The sequence below is a fragment of the Cynocephalus volans genome, chromosome 7 (assembly GCF_027409185.1).
Source record: "Cynocephalus volans isolate mCynVol1 chromosome 7, mCynVol1.pri, whole genome shotgun sequence".
Lineage (NCBI taxonomy): Eukaryota > Metazoa > Chordata > Mammalia > Dermoptera > Cynocephalidae > Cynocephalus > Cynocephalus volans.
Window position 1 is genome coordinate 17,954,840 of NC_084466.1, and position 24,784 is coordinate 17,979,623.

The 24,784-nt window shown below is 36.3% G+C and overlaps 1 protein-coding gene across 4 annotated transcripts; it reads left to right on the forward strand.

Moving 5' to 3' along the window:
- The first annotated feature begins 3,013 nt into the window (after positions 1–3,013).
- TGDS (TDP-glucose 4,6-dehydratase) lies at positions 3,014–23,622 on the forward strand. 4 transcript variants are annotated; one of them, XM_063102635.1, is made up of 13 exons: positions 3,032–3,099; positions 3,274–3,379; positions 5,318–5,384; positions 6,527–6,595; positions 7,977–8,067; positions 14,560–14,702; positions 15,845–15,943; positions 17,143–17,202; positions 18,509–18,552; positions 19,272–19,437; positions 20,046–20,104; positions 20,754–20,851; positions 23,014–23,622. In XM_063102635.1, exons 3-13 carry the CDS (start codon positions 5,364–5,366, stop codon positions 23,094–23,096), a joined length of 933 nt encoding a protein of 310 aa, XP_062958705.1. In that variant the 5' UTR covers positions 3,032–3,099; positions 3,274–3,379; positions 5,318–5,363; the 3' UTR covers positions 23,097–23,622. The 4 variants fall into 4 exon arrangements, with proteins under 4 accessions (XP_062958703.1, XP_062958705.1, XP_062958704.1 ...); XM_063102633.1 differs by lacking the exon at positions 3,274–3,379 and having other exon boundaries at positions 3,014–3,099; XM_063102634.1 differs by lacking the exon at positions 3,032–3,099 and having other exon boundaries at positions 3,224–3,379.
- The last annotated feature ends 1,162 nt before the right edge of the window (positions 23,623–24,784 follow it).

Sequence of the window (24,784 nt, forward strand, 5' to 3'; positions counted from 1 at the left end):
ATATAACTTACCGGACATGTCCATCTTTATTATTATTATTTTTGCAGCTGACCAGTGCTGGGATGGAACCCCCGGACCTTGATGTTATCAGCACCAGGCTCTAACCAACTGAGCTACTGGACAGCCCGACATGTCCACTTTAATGTCTCAAAAACACTTAACTCTACACGTCCAAAGATTAATGCATGACTTGTCACCTCCAACCGATTTTTCCCTCCTGGGTTCCCTGTCTTCTTGAATTACATCTACCCAGCAGGCCAGACACCTGGGAATTTTAGCGCCCCCGCCCCCCACCCCGCTTATGCCCTCACATCCAATCAGTTCAATGACATGTTCATTAACTCTTCTTCTGGTGATTCAGGCCAAGGGAGCAGCAGCCACAATCCTATTCAGGCCACGATGAGTCACCACTTGGCCTAGGCAGTTGACCTGCCTCCAGTCATTTCTCTCTAATGGCTACAGTCCATCTCTATCCTAGAGCCACAGAAAGCTTTAGGAAATGCAATTGGACTGCATCACTTTCCTTCAAAAGCTCCCCATTGGCTGTAGTGCACAACCCAAACTCTTTAGATTATGGCTCTCAAGCCTCTCAAATTTCCATCTCTCAACTTCTAATCTCCATCCTTACCACTATCTGTTCACTGACCACTCCAAGTTTTCACCTGTTGGACTGCATCGCGTGCAGATTCCTCTGGCTGGAATACTTCTACTTATTCTACCACTCAACCTCCACATCACCTTCTTTTTCCTACTTTACTCCTCTTTCCCAAGGCACTTTAAGAAACCTTTCTCAATCCCCCAAACCTGTATTATATGCCCCTGGAACCAGAATCCCTTCCTTCCCTACCAGGACACTTACCACACTGTATTGTAAATGTGTGTTAATTTTTCTGAATCCCCCACTGTATTTTAAGCTCCAGGTGGTCAGAGACTGTGCCTTTCTTGAAAGCAGGATCTCAAAAGTATTTCATGAATAAATGTATATAAATTATTTTCATTCAGCAACAAGCTTTTACAACAGATAAGCAATTTTTTTACAACAGACCTCACCATTTAGAAAAAGAAATCTTGGGGCAACACCTCCAATCATATACCCAGCATTTTCAATATCTCTGGCTGACCAGGAATAAACTGGAAGTATTAATATTTGGGGACTTAAAAAATTGTACAGGTTCTTTTTTATTATGAAAGTAATTCATGCAGCTTAGAAGAAAGTTCATAGTCAAGAATGTTTGAAGTAAAAATTAAAGTTGCCATTTCCTCCTTTCTCTACCCATAACCGATACCCAAAGTTAACTTCTGTTAATAGTTTAGGATGGATCCTTTCAGACAAGCCCTTAAAAATATGTGTATTTGTAAACCAAGGACAGGAATAAAATTGGTCTTGAAGAAAAACCAGAATATGGGCCTTGGATGCTGTGAGACCTACTATCTCTTGTCTTCTGTCTTTGATCGACTTTGTTTTTCCTCTCTCACTGAAGATAGACTTTTCAGTTCCACAGTTCATTTGAAAGAATATGGCCACCAAGTCCCAAATTTGTAGGTCCTAGAGTTCAAGAAGAGCAACGAGACTATCCTAGAATCTTAGTCCAATTCTAAATCCTAAGGAGAGGCTTCAATTGGCCTAAGGTGAGTCAGATACCCATTCTGTGGCCTGCCTGGCATGGGTCAACTTGCAGAGATAAAGGATGGAGAATCTGGTCAGAAAAAACCATAAGTATCTACTATAAGATATTCTGCTCCTCATTCCATGTAGGCACATTCTTTTTAAAGGTTAATAGTCCATTATATTTATGAAGTTAGATGATATTATAGACATTTAGATTATGTCCAGTTTTTCATTATTATAAGCAATACAGCAATGCACAGTTATTAATATTATACATCATTGAATTTGGGGGTCATAAAGTATGTACATTTGAAATTTTCATATATATTACCACTTTGCCCTCCCAAAAGGTTGTAACAACAGATGATGCTTCCACATATATGGGGTATTCCTATTCTTCTTAGGCTTTGCCAAAACATTACGTATAAAGTATATATATTTATTAATTTATTCGACAACATTTACTGATCGTTTATTCTGAGCCAGGCCCGGTCCTAGGGACTTGGGATTATTGTATAACAGGAAACAAAACAAAGCCCCTGCCCTCATGTGGCAGTGACAATGAACACTAACATCAAGGTAAATGTCGATTGTTCCGTGAAGAAAAGAAGGGTAAGATGGTTCGGCAGGGATGGGGTAGAGTTTGCTATTCCGATTGGGGCGTTCAAGGAAGAAATCTCTAACAGGATGACATTCAAGCTCAGAACTGAAGAAGTAAGGATAAAAACGAGGCCGACATCTGGGGAAAGGGCATCCAGGCCCTGGGGAAGTAGCAAGCCTGGCGAATTAAGGAAAAGCAAGGAGGATCGGGAGCCTAGGGAAAAATGAGCAAGGGGGAGAATAGGATAAGATCCAAGGGCAGGATCTAGGGAACATCTCTATCACGATTGCAAGCAAGCTGCGCTGTCTGCAATAATAACAACAACAACAACAGTAAAAGATCCTTTTGCAATTGCAATCTCCCATCTCCACACTACGAGAAGAGAACGGCCCGGAGTTCTCAGCTCCACTGATGCGTAACCTCTGGAGAGGACTGCAGTACAAGAATGAAAAAAAGGCTCTCATTCATAACTCAGACCTGTGTATCTAAATAAAGCCTCATCCATGCTCGTGATACCTGCCAGGAAAGCCTTCCAGACCCCACTGCCCCGGCCCCGCTGACCCTCTTCGCAGACGCCCAGGTATTGGCGGAGAGGAGCTGCGCCTGCGCGTTGGCGCCGCGCGGCCCCGCCCGGCCCGCCAGTGGGCGGGGAAAACCGGCCGCGTCGCCACTCTCCGGAAGCTGCCGCTGCCGCCCGGTAAACGTGTCGGGGAAGCCAGGAGCGTCGCAAAAAGTCGCAGTGCAACTCTCCTACGGTCTTCAGAGCCGGCGCTTTACGGTGCTAGGCACTGTAGAGCTGGGAGATGTCCGCGGCGGGCAGGACAGAACCTTTGGGTCCTCCCAGCAGCTTTGCGAAACGGGTCCTGGTGACCGGGGGTGCTGGTTTCATGTAGGTAACGGCGCCGCTGGCCGAGCAGTGGCTCCCCAGAAACCCCAATCTTTTCCTGCGGCTCTGTTTGCCCTTGGCAATTTGGGTCCAGCTTTGGGGGGATCTGATATGGGGGAGGGGCCTCATGCACAATCGGGATCATCCTACCTCCTTCTCTCTCCCTGGCCCGCAAAGACGTGGCTTCTTTGAAACTGCGACTTCTTTAAAACGCTTCCTTCCCAAAGCGAGAGTGCTGTGATCCACCTCCTACCTGGGGAGATGCTGACCACCTGTCACTCCTGTGAGTTTGCACACATTACAGTAAGAGGCTCCCTGACTGCTTCCCACCCCAGTGATGCGCAGGCCTTTACATACAGTGCCCCCAAAACGATTTGGGGATTACGACAGGGCATTCATTCATTCAGCAAACTTTAAAAAATCTTGTTAGTGCCTCGACCTGAGCTGGCAGTTCGATGCCTCTTTCTCTCTCACGCCCACACTGGATCAGCAGGTCCTCTCTACTTGCAAAATGTAGTTTTAAGAAGACCACGTCTCACCACTCCCCCCTGCCACCCTAGCCCGTGCTACCGTCTTCTTTTGCCTAGACGACTCCTGTAGCCTTCTGATTGGTCGTGCTGCTTCCACTCTTGGTCCCTTCAAGTCTGTTCCTCACGCAGGAATCAGTGCTTCTTAGGAAAATCCGATCATGTTAGCGCGTAGAATTTTACTCCACTGGTTGCTGTCAGACTTGAAATAAAGTCCAAACTCTTTACCATATGTAGAAGACTCAAGTGTCCAAGCCGTACTTTTCCAACCTGACCCCCTCTTGCTTTTCTTCCCTGCCACACTTACCCTCTTCCAGTTCTTGGAACACACCAAGCTAGTGCCTCCTCCTGTCATGAGGCCTTGCTCTTGCTTCTGCTTTGCTTAGGCTGTTTCACCGCTCAGTTCAGGCTTTTACTTAGATAGCTCAGAGGCCTCAGCTGACCGCCCTACCTAAAATAGCCCCTCTCCCAACTAACACCCCTATCCCTACCTGATATTATTTTGCGTAGTTGTGTTTACTTGTGTGTTGCCTGCGTCCTCACTCTAGAATGTAAACTACATGAGGGCGCAGACTGTTGTTCAGGGCACTTGGAAGAATGTCTGGCCCACTTCGTGAAAGTTTTCAGTAATTATTAAATGGATGAACGCAAGAGTAGTAAACAGGAAACTCTCCTACCCTCAAGGAACTCAGTGTCTACAGGAAGGAGAGGGAACGTGGGGTCTTTCTTGTTTATTGCCCGTTAGCACATTCAGTCACCCCTTCTAACTGAGTCACTTGGCGGAGGGTTCAGGCAGGAAAGGTCACTTAATCAGAAGAGGAACGTGGACATGAATGCGTGGTGCTTGTGTGACAGCACTGGTCCAGCAAGGGTATCCTAGAAGTGCTGTGAAAGGGCTGCCAAGTACAAACTGAGTTCATAGTTTGGTTGAGAGCTGCTATTAGTCCTGGGAATGCAACATTTTAAGTGTTTGATAAAATCGGGTAGATCATCTCCCTGAGATATACCTCTTGTTCCACTTTGGGGTCTTCTGAAGCCCACGAACCACTTTGGTTTATTAGCCTGGGAAACCTGGGTTCAGACTAGGAACTCCTTCAGGGTTCTGGTTTACACATCAAATTCTTGTACCAAGAGATAGCAGTCGCAGAAGTTATTATAAACATAGTAATTGAGTTTTTACATAATTATATTTGCAGTTCCCGAAAGGCACATAGGTTACTGTTTCAGTACAGTTGCACTGACTGGTACCCATTATTTTTACTATCCTGCTTTAATTTCACACTCAAAGCGTGCATGGAGAGCATCATTTGGTTAAACTGATTTTTTTCTTTATACCCAGAACCAGTAAATTCTCTGTTCTTCATAGTGTAAAGGGAGTGTAAGACTTTGTTTATAGATACTGTTGAGAAGTTTAGTGACAAGTGTGTGTGTGTTTGGGTGTATTCAGTGTAGTTATATTTCTGTTATCTTGGAAAAATTTAAAGTTGTCTTTGAATATTCTCCGAATACTTGACAGCTTAGGAAGACATTCAAGAATTTAGGGAGGTTCATTGGAATTTGGATCATTAATTACTGTCTTGTGATTTCCCCCATGCTTTGCCCCTTTTCTAGCATGTTAAATAATAAAATTTGTTATGCTTTTTCTTAAAAAAAAAATTGTTTTTTTCACTAACAAGATACACATTTTTTTATAGTGCATCACATTTGATTGTCTCTTTAGTAGAAGATTATCCGAACTATATGATCATAAATCTAGACAAGGTGAGTTTTATAAAAAGGAGATTCATGCACTGAAATTACATTTCAATTCAGCCACATTTTTGAAAAGTACTAGAATACCGTTATGCTGATAGTTTAGTTTTTTATTTAGATTTTTAATTTATCTTTTTATTTAGTCATTTTAGCAACTTAGGGGTCTATATAGTCATATGCTCGTGCTGTGTTTAATCTTATATAAAATCTTCTTAAACTTTCATTTTTTATTCTAGTCCATAAAGTGAAGATTTTAAGTGCAATGTTTTTACCAAAAGAAAACCATCATCCTTTCTAAATTCAGTACTTAGTGTAATCTTGTGATTACTAATCTTTTTTGATATTAGAATACTTTATTTGATTTAATTATTTACCTATTTGATTTTATAACTGTCACCTCCTAGAAAATTATGTTTTATTTTTAAAATTAAAATGTAATTAAATTGATTTACTTTTGAGGACATTGCAGTAGTAATTGGAGTCTCCCTGCAGAACCTGAAAGCCATGGGTGTTAATCACTGGGTTTTTTAGTTTAAAAAGAAGATGCAAATGGCTAACTTAATTTTATAAAACATAATAGTAAAAATGTACAGGCAAAGAATAACTCTTAACTCTTATGAATTTTGTCTGCCTTACTACTATGGACAGATTCTTTTTTTCTCTCATCTGTACACTAATTTACTAATGTTACCTCAGGAGCAGTGTAATGAGTTATAATATGTATAACACAGGTGTAATTATTTTCAGTCACTAATTCTTTTTCTGTAAAGACGGTAAACTTTTCTAGTGACCAGTGGCTGGAGGCAAATTTGGGCAGAAAAATTTTTTTTTCTTTGGCTGGCAGGATGAGGATCTGACTTCTTGACCTTGGTGTTATAGGAACATTTTTTAAAGTAGAAGTTTGTAAAAAGGTTTTTGGGTTTTGTTTTGTTTTTGTATTTTGAAAAGGTAACAAAATCACTTTTTTGTTTTTTACTTTTGAGATGTCTAACTTAAATGTGTAAAATCACAGCAAACACACTTTAAGAAGACATAGTCTTGTATTACAATCATTAGCATCTGTAGTCTTTAAAAAATTGGTGTTTTATAGGAAAAACTAATATTATTACTTTTTGTGTTGTCCCCCCTCCCCACCACACTCTTATTTTAAGCTGGATTACTGTGCAAGCCTGAAGAATCTTGAAACCATTTCTAGCAAACAAAACTACAAATTTATACAGGTATGGAAGTGCTCTTATACTTATTGTACTGTGCATCTTTAGTCATGCAGAGATTCTGTTATCTTTATACTTTACAGACTTGTGTAATATGAGCTTGGAAGGTACACATAAAGACCTTTTAAAAAGATCAGGTAGTTAATTTCTAGCATGTGCTCTTGAGAATACCACTTTTAGACTGACAGTACATAAAAAGCTACATATGATTTTTGGTACCTCAGCAGATCTGTAAATAGCTGATTGAGTTTACATGGTTTGTAGTTTTAGGTCCTCACTACCTTTAATAAGGCCTTCCTGGGATATGAAGTGATTGGTTTAACGTGGAGTGTGACTCTGAAAGGGCAGCCAGAAGCCCACCACGTAGAGGATGGTCTTTCCTCATGGAGGTTGATTGGCTCTGGAAGGCTGCTGCTTACTAAAGACCCTTAGATGAGTCCAAAGAATAAATTGCAAGGCCAGTTCATTAGTTTGCAAAGGGAAATATTCCTATCAAATGAAACTATTTTTTTTATGATTTATGGGATTTTTCTTTTTTTTAGAAAAAGTGATTCTATAAACTTTTTTTTTTTTTTTTTTTTTTGGTGACCCGTAAGGGGATTGTAACCCGTGGCTTGGTGTCGTCCGCACCGCGCACAGCCAGTGAGCGCACCCGCCACCCTTATACAGGATCCGAACCCGCGGCCTCTGCGCTCCCAGCGCCGCACTCTCCTGAGTGGCCTGATTCTATAAACTTTTAAACCACAAAACTTAATATACTAAGCAATAATTTTGTAACTCTGTTCTTCTATATGAAAGTATTTTCTTCAGTCATCAAAGAATTGTTGGGAATCCATATTTTTAGAAGAATTATAAACATCAAAAGTACCATAATTTTACTTAGTTGTGGTAAAATACATTTTCAAAATGTCATTCCAGTTGTTACACTTAATCTAATATATTTCAATAATGGTTATCTGGAAGGTTTTTTTTTAATGCTAAAAAGGAAAAATTCTCCTTTATTATAGTGACCTTAGATTGGCAAGTATGTTAACAAAAAACTAACACAGTAGTTAGTAGTAGTTGGCGCTCAAGAAAAATATTGTTTTACACTTATTTGCAGAAATATGAGGGTACTTTGAAAAGTTCATGGCAAGATTGGTATTATCTTTCAATTTTATTTTTCCAAGAACTTTTGGAAGTACCATTGTGTTTTGAATTGAATATCTTATATCCCAAGAGGCTGGAGAAATACACCATTACTATATACTTGCTTGACGACTTGGTTGAATTTTCAAGATATTCTCTATTAAACCGAGAGGTGGAGGGGGTACTATAGTAAAAGTGGTTCTTATGAATGAGAGTGCTCAATGAAACCTCGCTTTCTCACGTTTGCTTTTTCATACAGGGTGACATATGTCATTCTCACTTTGTGAAACTGCTTTTTGAAAAAGAAAAAATAGATATAGTACTACATTTTGCTGCACAAACACATGTAGGTAAGCATTGTTTTATATTGTTATAATTGGCAGGTTTTTTTTTGTTTTGTTTTTTTTTTTTCACAGTGGCTAACTAGCCTAAACCCAAAGTCCAGTAATAGTGTTGAATAAGTGGGGACTTAATACATGTCTTTGAAAAAGGATATACCATTCTGTACCAGAAAAAAAAAGCCCATGGTCACTAAGTCATCAATATACTTGGCACTTTTTAATCACTTTTGTTAGTGTAGGTTGAAATATACCCTTGAAGTCTATCTTAAAACTTTGAATTTAACCCAGTTCAGGATAGTGATTACTTCTGAAGGGTAATAATGGGGAGACGGCCTTCAACTTTGTTTTTATGTTGTTTTTCTTAAGTTGGGTGGTGGGTACACAGATGAATATTATCTTTCCAGACCATTTTGTGCAGTTGAGATATTTTTTAGTAATTTGTTTAACATTTTTATTGCAGAATATACCATATATTCAAAAGAATTTAGAAGTACAGTTAAATAAATGATAATATAAGCACCCTTGTAACCATCCCCTAAACAAAAACATCACCTAAACAAAATGTTGTTGAATCCTATTTAGTAGTAGTGCTACTACTGCCTATTGGTTTATTCAAAGTTACAATTTCCTTTGCTTTTCTCTATGGTTTTGCTGTGTATATATTTATCCCTAAACAATATAGGTTAGTTTTGGCTGTTTCAAAATTTTACAAAAATGTATATATAAAACTGATGTAGGTGTTCTTGTTTTGCTTTTTCAAAATCCATGTAGATTCATCCATGTAATCAGGTATACGTATAGTTTGTTTTTCAGTGTTGTATAATATTTCAATCTAAAAGTATACCATGGTTTACTTGCATATTTTACTCTTGATGGGTGTTTGGGTTGTTCATACTTTTGGGTGATTTCATGCAGTACTACCATGAATATTCTTACACATGTATCATGGTACACATAAGTACACATTGCTCTTGAGTATATAACTGTGGTCATAAGATCTGCACACTTCAACACTGAGATAGTATCAAACTACTTTCCAAAGTGATTATACCAAATTCCACTCCTCCAGAAGTGTGTGGCTTTCTGTTGCTCCACATCTCACCAAAGCTTCGTTTGTCAGACTTTTCCATTTTTGCCAATCTCAGTGCTGTGTAGTGGTGTCTCATTATATTTTTAATTTGTATTTTTCCTGATTATTAATAAGATTGAGTACACTTCATATGTTTTTGGTAATTTGGATCTCTTCTTTTGTGAAATGCTATTGAAATCTTTTGCTCATTTTTTTAATTGGATTGTTTACTTTTTTCTCATTAAAAGAGGAATTTCAATGAGAAAAATGAGAATAGGAGGATTTTTATGTATTCTGGACACTAGTTCTTAATATTATGTTTATTACAAATGTTTTCTCCCATTCTGTGCCTTATCTTCTCCCTTTTTTGATAGTGTGTTTTAATGAACAGATGTTCTTAATTTTAATATAGTTGAATTTATGTCTTTTCATTTATGGTTATTGCTTTTTAGGTCTTAAGAAATTCTCCCCTATCCCAAGGTTATGAAGATATATTTTCCTATGTTATCTTCTAGAAGCTTTATAATTTCGCCTGTTATACTTAGATTTGTAATCCATCTGAAATTGATTTTTATATACAGTGTGAGGTAGGGGACCAATTTCATTTTTTTTCTATATGAATATCAATTGTTCCTGTATAATTTATTGAAAAGGTCATCAGTTTCTACTGCTCTGTCAAGTATCCTTATATGTATGGATCTTTCTCTACTTTCATTTGTCTATTTGTCTATTCTTGTGCTGCTTATACAGTATATTGACAAATAAGTGATTTCATATCCTTTAGGTTAAGTTGGTTAATCATGTTCTTTAAATCTCCTGTGTAATTCCAGTGAATTGAATCTTTTATCCTTATAAAGTGATCTTTCTTCCTTGTTGATATGTACTGCCTGGAAGTCCATTTTGTTTGACATTAATACAGCTGTGTCACCTTACTTTTGGCTGGTATTTTCATGATATATCTTTTTCCATCCTTTTATTTCCAACTTTTCTCTATTGTTTAGCTGCATATCTTATAAGCATGTATTTTAATTTTGTTTTTTAAAAATCTATTCTGACTACCTTTGATATTTATCCTCAGCATTTAATTCATTAATATGTTTGGATTTATTTCTACCATCTTGTTGTGTGCTTTCTACTTTTCTCACTTGTTCTGTTTTCTTGCTTGCTTTTTTAAAATTTAAAAAAAATTCTATCTTCTGTTTTTTAAATTTTTTTAAATTCTTGCTTTTTTAAGGACTTGACTGAGGAATTTTCCTTATTCTCTTTTTCTTCCTCTGCTAGTTGGAAGTTATATATTCTATTTGTATTCTGTGGGTATGCTAGAAATTACACAAGTGGATTAGCTTATAAAAGTGTAAAGTCCATCAAAACTTTTACCTTCTTTGCAGGGAATAGACTTCAGCTCCATTTATCTATTCCCAACTCTGTTTTTATGTAGAATTTTAAGTCTATCTTGTTTTATTTTGTTCTTCAATTTCACTGGAAATCATTACTATTTTATATAGTCAATATTCATGTATATTAGGGATTTACAAAATGATATTCTGATTATGTCATCTATTTTTTTATACCTGGAATATTTTATAAAAGCAAGTCTTCCTTATAAATTATTGTTACCTTGAGATTTAATTGCAGAAAAGCTAGGTTAAATGCTTGATTCTTTTTATTTATTCACTAGATTTTATTATGAGTTCGTTTCCTAGTATCCTCCTTTTTTTAGTGTCATTATGAATTCATAGATTGTAACACATTTGTTTTTTTGTTCTGATCAATTGCAATTTTTTTTTCTTATTTATGTTCAAATTGTCCCACTATTAGCCACTGAGAGCCTCTCCTAGTTGCTTCCTGAGTCCTTTTTGACATAACCTTAGTAGACTTTGATAGCCGTCATATTCTTTGGTGTGGCAGGATGTTCTGGGCTTATCTTCTCTGTTTCTCCCCAGGATCTGGAATCAGCCCTTTCTTAAGAAGCCTTGGTTCCTTTCAGTGGGAAATGGTTTTAGGAGGCCACAGTCTGGGCACCAGGAGTGTTCATTGCTATTGATTGGACATTGTTTCTAGGCTTTCTCAGTGGATAGAACTAGGCAATATTTATTTATTCATCTATTTACCTAAGATTAAATATACCATGATTAGAATGTTTGTCTCCTCCAAAGCACATGTGCAATATTGATCCCCAATGTGGCAATATGGGGCCTTTAGGAGGTGATTGGATTGTGAGGGCCCTGCCTTCATGAATGGGTTAATTCATCAATGTGTTAATGGATTAATGGGTTATCATGGGTGTGGAGTTGTGGCTTTATTAGGAGAGCACATGAAAATGCTCTTTCCTCTCCTTGCCTTGTAATTGCCTGTGTTGCCATGGGACTCTATAGGGACTTTTCATCAAGAAGGTCCTCACCACATGCACCCCTTGGACCTTGGACTTCCCAGCCTCCAAAACTGTAAGAAATAAATTTTATTTCTTTATATATTACTCAGTTTCACGTATTCTGTTATAAGCGACAGAAAACAGATTAATTCAAGTTCATACTGAGATGTCCAATTCAAATTTAGAGTTTATGTTTAACCTTATCAGTCTTAAATTTGTATCTTCTTTCCCTCACCCTGAACACCTTGGTTGACAACAGCATCGTCATAATTACTCATTTACTTTATCCTATAACATACATAATAGTATAAGAATAACAATACCAACATTATCTCTAACAATATAATTGAAAATACTTTTAAGAATTGCAGGGGGATTTTTGTCCTTTAACAGCTTCCCATTAGGTATTTGGCCAAATTGTTTTGTTTTAAAGTGACTTGAAATAATTCCTCTAAATGGCTTTGTAACCAAGTACGTACATAGTTAGATTCATTTATCTCATTTTGCTTTTGATTTTTAGGAATCGCTTCTTTTTCTTTTTGACTTAATTTTGTTTTTCAGTTATGTACATTATGTACATAGTTTCAAAGTCAAATCTACCAAACAAGGCATATTTAAAGAAGTCTAGTTTCCACTGTGTTCTCCTTTCTCCTATAGATAACTTGATATGCTTTAGTTTTACAATTTATGCTGTCTTTTAAAGATATATATATATATCCTACTTTCCTTCTTACAGAAATGATAGCCTACAATACACACCTTTCTCCATCTTGCTTTTATTTATGTAACAGTTTATCTAAGAGATCATTCTATAACAGAATATGGAGATATTCCTCATTCCTTTTTATTTTTATAGTACTCCATTGTGTAGATATACCAATGTATATCTACATGTATTTCCTACTTTTTGCTACTTTAAATGGTGCTGCACTGGATGGCTTCGTGCTTGTGTCTTTTTGTATATGTATTTGTCAGTTGATGTTCGGGAGAAATTCCTAGCAGTTGGGATTTCTGGGTGTATTAGTATGCTAGAGGTGCCATAACAAAATACCACAGAATGGGTTGCTTAAAAAACAGCAATGTATTTTTCACAGTTCTGGAGGCTAGAAGTACAATGCCAAGGTTTTGGCAGGGTTGGTTTCTCCTGAGACCTCTCTGCTGGGCTTGTGGTGGCCGCCTTCTTGCTGTGCCTTCATATGGCCTTTTTTCTGCACGAACACCTCTTTTGTCTCATTTTGTATCCAAATTTCCTCCTCTTCTTTTTTTTTTTTTTTTTTTTTTTTTTGTCTTTTTTTTTCGTGACCGGCACTCAGCCAGTGAGTGCACCGGCCATTCCCATATAGGATCCGAACCCGCGGCGGGAGCGTCGCCGCGCTCCCAGCGCCGCACTCTCCCGAGTGCGCCACGGGCTCGGCCCAAATTTCCTCCTTTTCTAAGGACACCGGTCAGGTTGAATTAGGGCCCATCCTAAAGGCCTCATTTTAACTTAATCACCTCTTTAAGGGCCCTGTCTCTAAATATACAGTAGTCCCTCCATCCTCGGTTTTGCTTTCTGCAGTTTCAGTGACCCGTGGTCAACTGCAGTCTGAAAACAGGTGCGTGCAGTACAATAAGATATTTTGGGAGCGAGAGAGATACTGCATTCACACAACTTTTATTATAGTATATTATTACAATTGTTCTATTTTATTATTAGTTATTGTTATTAATCTCTTACTGTGCCTAATTTATAAATTAAACTTTATTATAGATATGTATGTATAGGAAAAAAATAGAGTTCAGTACTATCCGTGGTTTCAGGCATTCACTGGGGGGTCTTGGAACATATCCCCCGTGAATAAGAGGGGACTGTTGTAGTCACATTCTGAGGTACTTGGGAGGGGTTAGGCTTCAACATGAATTTTGAGGGAACACAGTTCAGCCCATAACTCTGAGTTTGGGGTTAGAGGGTTAATGCATATATAATTTGGCTAGGTATTGCCAAATTTCTTTCGTTAGGGGTTGTAAATACTGTGCATTCTCATTCCCAGTGTACAAAGTATCTTTTTCACCATAGCTTTGCTAACAGAATGTGTTGTCAAATTTTTGTATTTTTGCCAATCTGATAAGTAAGCAGCAGTTATCTTTGAGTTTTTAATCTGGACTTTTCTAATCATAAGTGAGGTTGAGCATCATAAGCTTAAGGATCATTTGTATTTCTTTGTCCAAACTATTTGTTTATGTCTTCTACTCATTTTCCTATAGACTTGTTCTTTTAAATTTATTTTTATAAGTTCAGTATAATTGAAGATATTACCCTTTGTCTCTTATAAGTTTAAATATTTTTCCCAGTTTGTCATTTGTCTTTTTACTTTGTTTTTAGTTTGGGGGTTTTTCTTTTAAACATGTAAGAGTTTATATATATATGTTATAATTTATTTTTAAATTGTTTGTTTGAATCAGGATCCTAAAAAGATCCCCACATTTTGATTGATATGTCTTCTGAGTCTCTGGGGGGGGTTTTGGTTTGTTTGTTTGTTTGTTTGTTTGTTTTGCAACATAGTTGATTGTACATATCTGTGGGGCCATGTAAGAATTTTTATGTAGTCAATTGTATCAGTCTGTTCATTTATTGCTTCTGGATTGTGAGTCATAGTTATAGAGGTTCTATTCTTTTAAAGTGAATTTATTTTTAAATAATTTATCCAGTATTTATTGCTTTCACCAATAACAGATTGATCTCAAAAGCCTTACTCTGTAATAGAAACTGGAAGTTTCAAAATTTTTTTAAATTTAAGAATATTTTAAATTTAGATGTATCAGTTCTTAATTTTTTATAATAAAAAAGTGTTTCCTGCAAATTTAGTGCTGATAGTTTTCTAGGTTTGAAGAATTTACTGTATTATGTAATTTAGGTTTAAAGAAATCATAAATAGCAATATGTGTATATGTTATTTCTAAAACTATTGCAATTCTGGTGAATGAAGAGATGTGAATAGTAGTCTCTTTAGATCTGAGTCCACTGTTTGGTATTTGTTTTGTCCCTTAGGTGGAATTGTTTAGTTTTTCTCTCTCTTTTTAGATCTTTCATTTGTACGTGCCTTTGAGTTTACATATGTCAATGTTTATGGTACTCACGTTTTGGTAAATGCTGCTCATGAAGCCAAAGTAGAGAAATTTATTTACGTCAGCACAGATGAAGTATATGGAGGCAGTCTGGATAAGGTGAGCTTAGAAAGTGTGTATTTCACCTACTTACTATGTACCAAGATACAAATCTGTCTCATTAAAACCTACACTGTTTTTTTTTTTCTTTCTTTTTTTATCTTCTAATTATATATACTGTGGGATTCTCCAAAATGTTATTCCATTGTCTCTTCTCTTCAAATCAAATGATGCCACTCCAAATGGGGAACAACAGCCTAGTCTTGGAATAGATTTATATGTAATTTGACTGGGTGTTTTGCAAGAGAGCAGCAGATCTCACTTTTTTGTCCCAGTCTTACGTGCATGATGAATGTCATTCCCGTGGGCCAGAGCACAAGTAAGTCAGGCTGCAGCACACTGCCTGCTCGCTTTTCTCTCCACTCAGGAAGACACTGGAATGTCAAGGAGTAAGTGTGTGTAGAGACTGGAGTCTATTCTTTTTTTAATTATTCCTAAATATTTATTATACTTTTTATGCAAGAAGATGGCTCCATTCTCCAGTCTATATTTTTCATAGTCAGTGTTTGCAGTGACCTAATTTTGTCTTATTTTTTAATAATTTTTTTATTTTACCAAAATACACAGTGAAAAAATCAAATCATCCAAAAAGACTTATAATGAAAAAAGCAGACTCTGACCCTTTCTTCTCAATCCTCAGTCCTGCTTCTGAGAAGCAACTATTTTCAACTCTCTTTGCAATTTTTTTCAGGTAAACTTCTTCCTGTACCCATGCTGCATCAGATCTGAAATAGTAGCAAGAATGATTTTTAAAATATAAGTCAAATCATGGAATTACTGTGCTCAAAATCTGTCAGTGTTTTTTACAGTGGCCTTCAAGGTTTATGTTATGGCCTCCCTTTAGCTCTCTCACCTGACCTCCCATATTTCTTCCCTTCTACCAGCCTTTTTGCAGTTCCTTTGGACACACATCTGTCTCAGGGCCTTTGCATTTGCTGTTCTCTCTCCTGCCTTCCAGGATTTTTGTGGGCATTAAAGAAGTTACTGCATGTTCTTGAAAAAATGCCAGGCATATTGGGCTCAATAAATGGTTTTTAAAATGTAGTGATTGACCTTTCAAGTAATATGTTTTTTTTTTTTAATTTTTCTACTTAGAAAGGATTTATAATACTTATTTTGTAAATATATATTTTTAAAATTAGGAATTTGATGAATCTTCACCCAAACAACCTACAAATCCTTATGCATCATCTAAAGCAGCTGCTGAATGTTTTGTTCAGTCTTATTGGGAACGATATAAGGTAAGAACTGATTTCAGAAACTCTTGAACCATTTTCCTTTGGACTTAGGTGTTAAAACTCCAAGTTAGCTTTAGCAGTATTTCATTTTTAGATTAAAAGTCGTAGATTAAGAAAAGTTATATAGTAAGGAATTTTTTTTTTTTTTAAGATGACCAGTAAGGGGATCTTAACCCTTGACTTGGTGTTGTCAGCACCACGCTCTCCCATGTGAGTTAACCGGCCATCCCTATATAGGGATCCTAACTCTTGGCCTTGGTGTTATCAGTACCACACTCTCCCAACTGAGCCACAGGTCGGCCCTATATTAAGGAATTTTAAAAGCTGATTTCCTGTATTGTGTGGACAAAGTAGGACCTACCTTTCCTTGTCAGTACATCATTAAAGGAATAATTTGAATATATATTTTTTCCTATTTCAGTAATAGTAGAGTTTACAGCTATAGTGGAAAGCCCTTTAGGATCCTATGAGTGGAGGAAGGCCGAGGGAGGACAGATTCTCCTTCCTGCCATGTGCTTCTCTCTGCATGATTCAGCTCTCTTGGCTCCTCCTGAATGGGAAGTAGACTTGTCCCGGTGGCTGTGACAGTGTCAGTGTGGGAGCCTTACCCAATATGAGTCATCAACTTGAACCCCCTACATTTGGCTTCCCACTGGTCTTGGTTACTTACTAGGGACTAGGTCAGAAAGGCAAGTCAAGGAATTCTTTAAGATTCTCTCACCTTTTGTGTTCCGGGGGCATTGGTCCTTTTCCATTCCATGGTAGCTCTTTTATTTGTGAGGGTTGGTACAATGGTGAGAGCCAACTTGAAGTTTAACAAACTGAGTCCTAGAGGTGTTCTCTTAAGTAATCAAGTGGAAAGGTCCTCAGTGCTCTGCCATCAGACTTACAAACCTGCCTCCATCTGTACGCATCCTTCCCTTGTCCCAGTAAAGAGAATGCTCCTCTCCTTCCTTTTGGAACCTCTGCCTTTGCCTGAATCTCATCGTTTCCTATCTTTTTAAGAACCTTACGTTAGAAAAAAATCTCTTCACAAAAAAAAAAAAAAAAAAAGAAAAGAAAAGAAAAAATCTCTTCACTTTGTCCTTAAAATGTGTGGAATTATTTAGGCAAAGGTGCCCATATTTTATAACTCTGCTTATTTTTAAAATAATCATTATTGGACCTTTCTTTCATTACCTTAATGTTGAATACTCTTTAAGTTTCCAGTTGTCATCACAAGAAGCAGTAATGTTTATGGACCTCATCAATATCCAGAAAAGGTAAATTTTACTTCTGAATTCATAGTGTTTTTTAGCGATTATAACTTCTCACTTAAAATAATTTCTCTAGTTACTTGTCTAAAATAAGTTTTCAGGTTGTCCAGTTAGCTCACTTGGTTAGAGCATGGTGATGATAACAGCAAGGTCAAGGGTTTGAATCCCAAGTTTTGTTATAATTATACATAATTACATAGACTGTTATGGGTCACATACAAATCTCATCAGACTTAGAGTTTGAAGACTTGAGTTGTCTTGACTTGACACTCATCAGTTGGTATGACCTTATGCCCATTGAGCATAGTCTTTAAATTGGGGGATGATGATTATACTTGGGAAGGATTTTGAAGGCTCCAGTGACATGATATACTCATATGTGAAAAGCCTTGTACTTTCTAGGACTCTAAAGCACAATGCAGTACTTCCATCACTACTGACACGCCGTGGTTAAGACTCCCAGTTTGTAGTCAGACCACTAGGTCAGAATATACAGAAAGTTAAAATCTAGTTGGACAGTGATACAGGAAGCTTGTATGTAAATTTATCTTATTGTCAGCTGGCTAACTCTGCCCTAAGTCATTCTTATTGTTGTAGGCCTGAATGTCTTCCAGAAAGTAATACAAATAGCAAATAAAGAAGTGTAGTTAAAAGGCTGAAAATGCCTGTGCAGTTGGTTCTGTTATCATTAAGCCTAATTTTAGGTAACTGTTGGTCTCTCCTACAGAGATTTGGAGACGGGGTTTTCTCACTTCCCAGCTGATTGCATTGATCTATTTGACAAAGGAAGGGGCCCCGTCATGATCTACCCAGATTAATATCAATTTAGCTTAATTTTTGGAGTATCTTTAACAGGTTTATTATGAATTTAGTAATTTCTTATCTTGCCCTGTTTAATGTAAGTTTTCTTTAAATCCAGGGCACTGAAATTTACTTTTATAAATTCCACAAGCACTTATTGAGTAGGTGCTACGTGTAAAGAAATAAGATATGATTCCTGTCCTTATGAAATCAGCACAAAGCTGAGCTTTGTGAGAGAGCAAACTGTTCATGAAGACTTTCTCTGAATTTTTCCACTACTTATATCATTTTTTTTTTCAGGTAGTAGGTTTTTATGAAATAGTAAACTATCTTAGAGTTCTTTTACTTATTAAATATTATGCTAGGTTTTTCATGATCTCTTGGTAAACAGAATTAGAGGTTATTCATATGTATATTTCTTCATCATAATCTTTTAATTTTATTGTGAGTTCAGATTCATATTAATGAGTAAATTTCCCAAGTTTGAAATGATATTTAAATATTCTTCTAGGTTATTCCAAAATTTATATCTTTACTACAACACAACAGGAAATGGTATGTTATTATTTACTTTTGTATCCATATGCTTTTCTGGTCTGTTAAAGTATTTGGTGGTAGTCTTTCTTGAAAATCATAAAATCTTAAGAGTTGGAAGCCATAGAATTGAATGTCCCACTAAATTTAAGAATCCCTTCTCCAGTGTAATAGTTTTTAAAATAATTATAATCTGTAATTCATTTTTATAATTAACTTAGATCATTTTAATTCTTAAATGATCTATCATAGAACTTTGAGTTATACCATTAAAATTTGGCATCTATTTTTACATAAATTGTACTTTCTCAAAGGATTTATTTAATTAATGAAACTGTAGATATTTCTTCAAAATTAATTTATGGTATAAAATTGATGAATAAATACTTCTCAGGGGTCACTTATATGTTTGCCACTTTCCTCCTGAGTACCCTCAGGAGGGTTGGAGAATATTTGAGAACTACGGATTGGGCTGGCCAGTTAGCTCAGTTGGTTAGAGTGTGGTGCTAATAACACCAAGGTCCAGGGTTCAGATCCCTGTACCAGCCAGCTGCCAAAAAAACCCCTAAATTTAGAAAAGTTTTCAGAATTTGTGCTTTCAGTAAAAGATTTCTAGGATCCTAGAAATCCTAGATTTCAGGGTAATCAGCTTCTCTGGAGTTGTACCCACTCATTGTACTGGGGTTTAAGAGAGTTTACTTTTTCACACTTTATGATTTTGCTTCATTTAATCTGTTTAGCTGTATTCATGGATCAGGGCTTCAAACAAGAAATTTCCTTTATGCTACTGATGTAGTGGAAGCATTTCTTACTGTCCTCAAAAAGGGGAAACCTGGTGAAATTTATAACATTGGAACCAATTTTGAAATGTCAGTTGTCCAGCTTGCCAAAGAACTAATACAACTGGTATGTATCTGTTATAAAAGGGTGGTGTTTTCAAAATTGTCATTAAATTAGTGTTGTAATCACTAATTTAGTCAAAATCAATAGTTTACAGTTTACTTAATTTAAAAGTGAACAAGTAGAAAATGAAACTTATGACTATGAATACCATATATATCTTCATTTGAAGCTGTATCACTCATTTAGTAACAGCTTTTCAGGAAAAAATAATTCATTACATCTACATATCCTAATTATAAGACATACCTAAATTTCTGGAATATAAAACTGTGTGTCTCAGTATCAAATAACAATCATATATAAAATAATTATAGTTATGAGTGTACTTATGTATTGGGGAACACCAATTATAAATCTTAGGACTTACAGAGACTAATAACCCAAATCCAAGAAAATTCATTTTCTCCCATAGTTTATACAATATATATTTCTGAGCTTCAGATGGAATTTAGGTTTTAAAATATAGAAAATGTTACTAAAATGATGTTCATTTTAGCTGTCTCCCCCTTTCAGGCAATTTTTCTTGTCTTTTTAATCAGCTATTAAATACCACTGTTACTCCCTGATCTCATTTAATAATTTGACTTATAAAGCCTTCTCCATTTTGACAGATCAAAGAGACCAATTCAGAGTCTGAAATGGAAAATTGGGTTGATTATGTTAATGATAGGTGAGTAACAAGTTAAAACATTGGGGAAAGGTTGTGAAATCTTGGGTACTTATAAGATTATAAAATGTATTGACTTAACTGAAAACTAGTTTATCTCTTTTGAATTTTCTGATAAAATTTTTTTTTCCTAATTATAAATGTCATATAAATTAAGTGTAGCATTATAACTTACTAGCTATGTGACTTAAAGTTATTGACCCTTCCCAAGTCTGAGGTTTCCTCCAGTGTGAAATAGAGATAATGGAACATTGCTCGTAAAAAGTATTTTAAGGTTTAATTAGAATGCATATAAAGTTCCTGACCCAGAGCCAGGCCCATAAGAGTCCTAATAAATTTATATGTGTTTATTCATTCATTGAACAATTATGGAGTTCCTTCTGTGTGCTAGGCACTGCACTCATATCTAAATAGTGGCTGAAATAAGATAGGGATAAGCTGCAGTGAAGGTTAGGCATCTGGGATTATGGATGATTTGTTTTTTAATATATACTTTATTTTACAAATTTTCTACAATAAGCATGTCTTAGGGGCATTTTTTAAAGAAAAACTTTAATTATGGTAAAGATGCATGGACACACATTATATCTCTTAGTATTTAAATTTATAAATATATATCCACAATGTCATTTTAAACGTTTTGTTTTCCAAGACCTACCAATGACATGAGATATCCAATGAAGTCAGAAAAAATGCATGGCTTAGGATGGAGACCTAAAGTGCCTTGGAAAGAAGGAATAAAGAAAACAAGTATGTTAAGAATTGATTATTTTGGGGGATAATTCAGAAAAATTTAACAGAAAAGTAATTTATTTTTAGAACACTGTACAAATTCAGAATATTGTGATGAATCATTTGAAACATTTACTACTCACATATTTCTAATACTAGTTCTGTGTTTCCTAAACATCTTGAACTGCATAGCTAACTTCTGATCAGTCTTTCTGTATCTTATTAGCATTAATCAAATACCTATTTAATTGATTCTGAAGTGCACATTTTTTGCTTTCTTTACACCCATGAAAGGTATGTTTTTATAATCACTGGTATCTTATAATCATTATTGAAGCTTTTTTTTTCTTAATTGTCCATCTTAAGATCAGTGATCTTAGATTTGATGAAATATAGGCAGCTGCAGTCTTTGAGTTTCTTGAGTCTTTTTATATTGAAACAAACAAATAGGAACAAATTCAGTTTGTGCAGAAAAATCTATTAAAATAAGTGTGTACAAGGTCTTTTTATATATATTAAAGTTCTATTTAGAAATGTATTCATGAGAAAAGATCTACCCAAATTTAGAAAAAAAGTCTTGATTCAGAGCTTGAAATACAAAATGCTTGTGTTAAATATTAAAAAGCAAGATCAAAGACAATTTAATGTTACACTTCTCACTGTGTAACGGAGACAAAAAAAGGGTTACTCAAAGCACCATGAATGCGTTGAGAAGCCCGTAGGGTCTGCGCCCCAGCAACTCCTCTGTTAGAAGGAGAAAACTGGGTGCAGCAGCCATTCAAAGTTAGCTTCTGTTTTTTATTGTAAAGACAAGGAAGTCTCACATGAAAATTCAGTTTATTCAATCATTACAAAAGGACACGAGGGCATGGGCGGTGTTACAAAAGTTATCTATGGCTAAGTATAGTTTAAGCAATGGAAACTAGTAACATCAGTAAAATTAACAAAGTGACATTCCAAAGTACAATTAGTGAAAAGCTAAGTTGGTCAAACTGTCTCATTATCTAAAGTATAACCTCTCCTTAAGCAAAAGTTACATTCTTATGACAAAATCTAAGTACAGTTATTTCTAAAGTTTCCCCCAACATACAGCTTGTCCCTAGCAAACACTTTTTTCACATCTTTCACTTCAGCAATTCTTAAAATCTCTTAACAAGATTGGTATGACAACCACCTGTTAGTTCTAAAGTCATTAAAGTATACAATCCCATACCTAAGCAGTGATTAGAGTTGATTAGATGGTCTGTAGCCCAGCTATCTGTGGGCTGTGGCCCCCTACTCAAGGGCTTTTGCCCCATATGTGTATTTACCTAAAAACCCTATTCAAAAAATCAAATGAGAATCAACATTATTTAATTAGAATTTATTAAATGGGCTTTTGCCCTCTATCTGTAGACTGTGGTCTCCTACCCGAGGGCTTTTGCTCCATACATGCATTTACCTAAAAATCCTATTCTAAAATCAAATGAGAATCAAGATTTCTAAGCCTCCACAATTTAAAACTATGAGGTTTCTTTCTTTACTTTCTTGCTTTTACTGAACGCTGGCCCATGGCTCACTTGGAAGAGTGTGGTGCTGATAACACCAAGGCCACGGGTTTGGATCCCTATATCGGGATGACCAGTTAGATCACTTGGGAGAGCATGGTGCTGACAACACCAAGTCAGGGGTTAAGATCCCTTTACCGGTCATCTTTAAAAAAAAAAAAAGCTTTTAATGGTAGTATAGCACCGTGAAATAATTTCACATATTAAAAAAGGGAAGTTCACATCGTCTCATTGTACTTCTGATTCAGTATTACCATATTTACATGGACAGATACTGTATTACACATTTTTTAAAAATAAAATAAGTTTAAAACCAGTGCAGATGGCTTATCCCCCCCACCCTGAATTCCTTAAAATCAGAATATCATAAACACATACCAGCAAGTTCAGTATTGGAGGACTATTAAAATTGAAAAGAAAAAAATGGTTGATATTTAATTCTAAGTTTTTTACGTGATGAAATGTCTTCTGATTAACTTCACTGTTAAGTTCAAAAACAAATTGTTTATATCATTAGGCAGCCCTTGTCTGCTGATTAGCTGATGGGCAAGACTTTTCTTACCTAGCAGCAACTCAGTAAATGGTTAACTGATGTTTAGTTTTTCATTTTTGTCTTTTGTTTTTTCTTATCAGTTGAGTGGTACAGAGAGAATTTTCACAACTGGAAGAATGCAGAAAAGGCATTAGAACCCTTTCCAGTACAACCATTTATATAGTCAGGACTGTTTTCAGAGAAAGAAGAACGTTATCCTACCTCAACAAGTGAAATGAAATCAAGTGACCAAATGAAGTGTGCTCTTTTCATTTGGAATGAGATTCATGACTTTTGTATGAAATTCAAATGCAAAATGCCACAGTCATTGGAAGAGTTTCAGTATTGGCACAGGATTTAAATATCAAAATTCTTTCAGAAATCCTTTTTCCTGGAAATAGGGAAACAGTATGAACAGAAAGACTTACCTTAAGGGTGGACCAGGAAGGGGGGGTCTCCGGGTCCTGAGAACAAAGACAGGTCTAGGCACTGGGCAGATGGCAGCCTTTGTGGCTTTGAACGCAGTCAGCTTCCCAACCTTTCCCAGTGCCTAGCAAGTCTGTGAAGTATTTTTAGGCAATATAGGATGAGTCTTATGCCGTAATTCATCTTTTTTAAGATTTGATGTGTTATAATTGCTTTAAGAATGGAACAACATGGAAGCATATCTGGCACTTTTTATCTTTTGATAATTTTGTAAAATTGATTAAGTTAAGGGCTTTTTAAGAGAAGGAAGTAAAGTTTTTATATTTTCAAAATCAGAAATCAGTTGTTAACCTATGTATAACCTTGTATCAGAAATTTTATCATGTATTTACTGTTTAAAATGATTTTATTTATAAAATTGTCAATATTTTAATGTAAAATGTGGCTTTTTTTAGTAATGTATGTTTTCTATTTTGCTGTGGAAAAATTTAAAAAATACTTGATTATGTATTTTTAATCCCTCTTTGCCCTAAAGACTTTAAGGTGACTTAAGAAGTAACTGATTGGATACTGGGTTGAGAAAAGGAATGGGAGCTAGGTGACCCTCTATTAAAAATGCAGATTTTAGTATGGAGGCTTCTTAACTTTCCACTAAAATGTCTTAATACACTTTTAAATACACTTGATACCAGCCTCCCATGCCTAGAGGTCCCCAAGCCTATACCTCTTCTCTTTAATTTCTGCAATTTCTCCTATCTGGAAGGAAAGAGAGGGAGGGCAGGTCTGTCAGTTGAGTCCTACAAGAAGCCAATGCTGAGGCAGTAATGCCTGTAAAGGTGAAAGAGGAAGGCAGCAAAATTGGGCAAGATAATGGTGCTGGTTAAGGCTCTGCAGGCAGAAAGGCAAACCCATACGGAAAAATATGTATTGTGAGAATCAACTACTGGTTCTTTCATGATGGAAAGGGATCAGTGGAATCAAATGGCCACCAGGTAACTGGCTGGTTTCCTCAAGGAATAGTGCTGTGCTGGGGGCTCAGCATTTGCCTCCATTGGCAGCAGGTTGGATGCTCACAGGTGGCAATAGCTAGGTTGGCCATGGTAGGTAAGAATCTAAGCTGTGGGCCCCAAGTAGGTTCCATCTCTACAGTATGCCTGTTCCATTCAGGGGCCCTTCATGGTAGTTCTGGGATGGCTGATGATGAAAGCTGGCTAAAGTTAGCTGACTAGGTCATTTTGTCTACTGTATGGTTCAGTGCCTCTTCCACAGTGGACACTTTCTGCTGGGTGTTACCATGTGATGTGTAGATCTTCATACTCCCCACCCTCCCATATGCCCTTCCACATGCCCCCAACCCTGACTTTCTTGTCTCTGCTCCTCTAGCCTTTTTCCTTTCAATCCCCCAAGTAGCTATCCAGGTCATTTGCCACTGCCCATAACTTAATT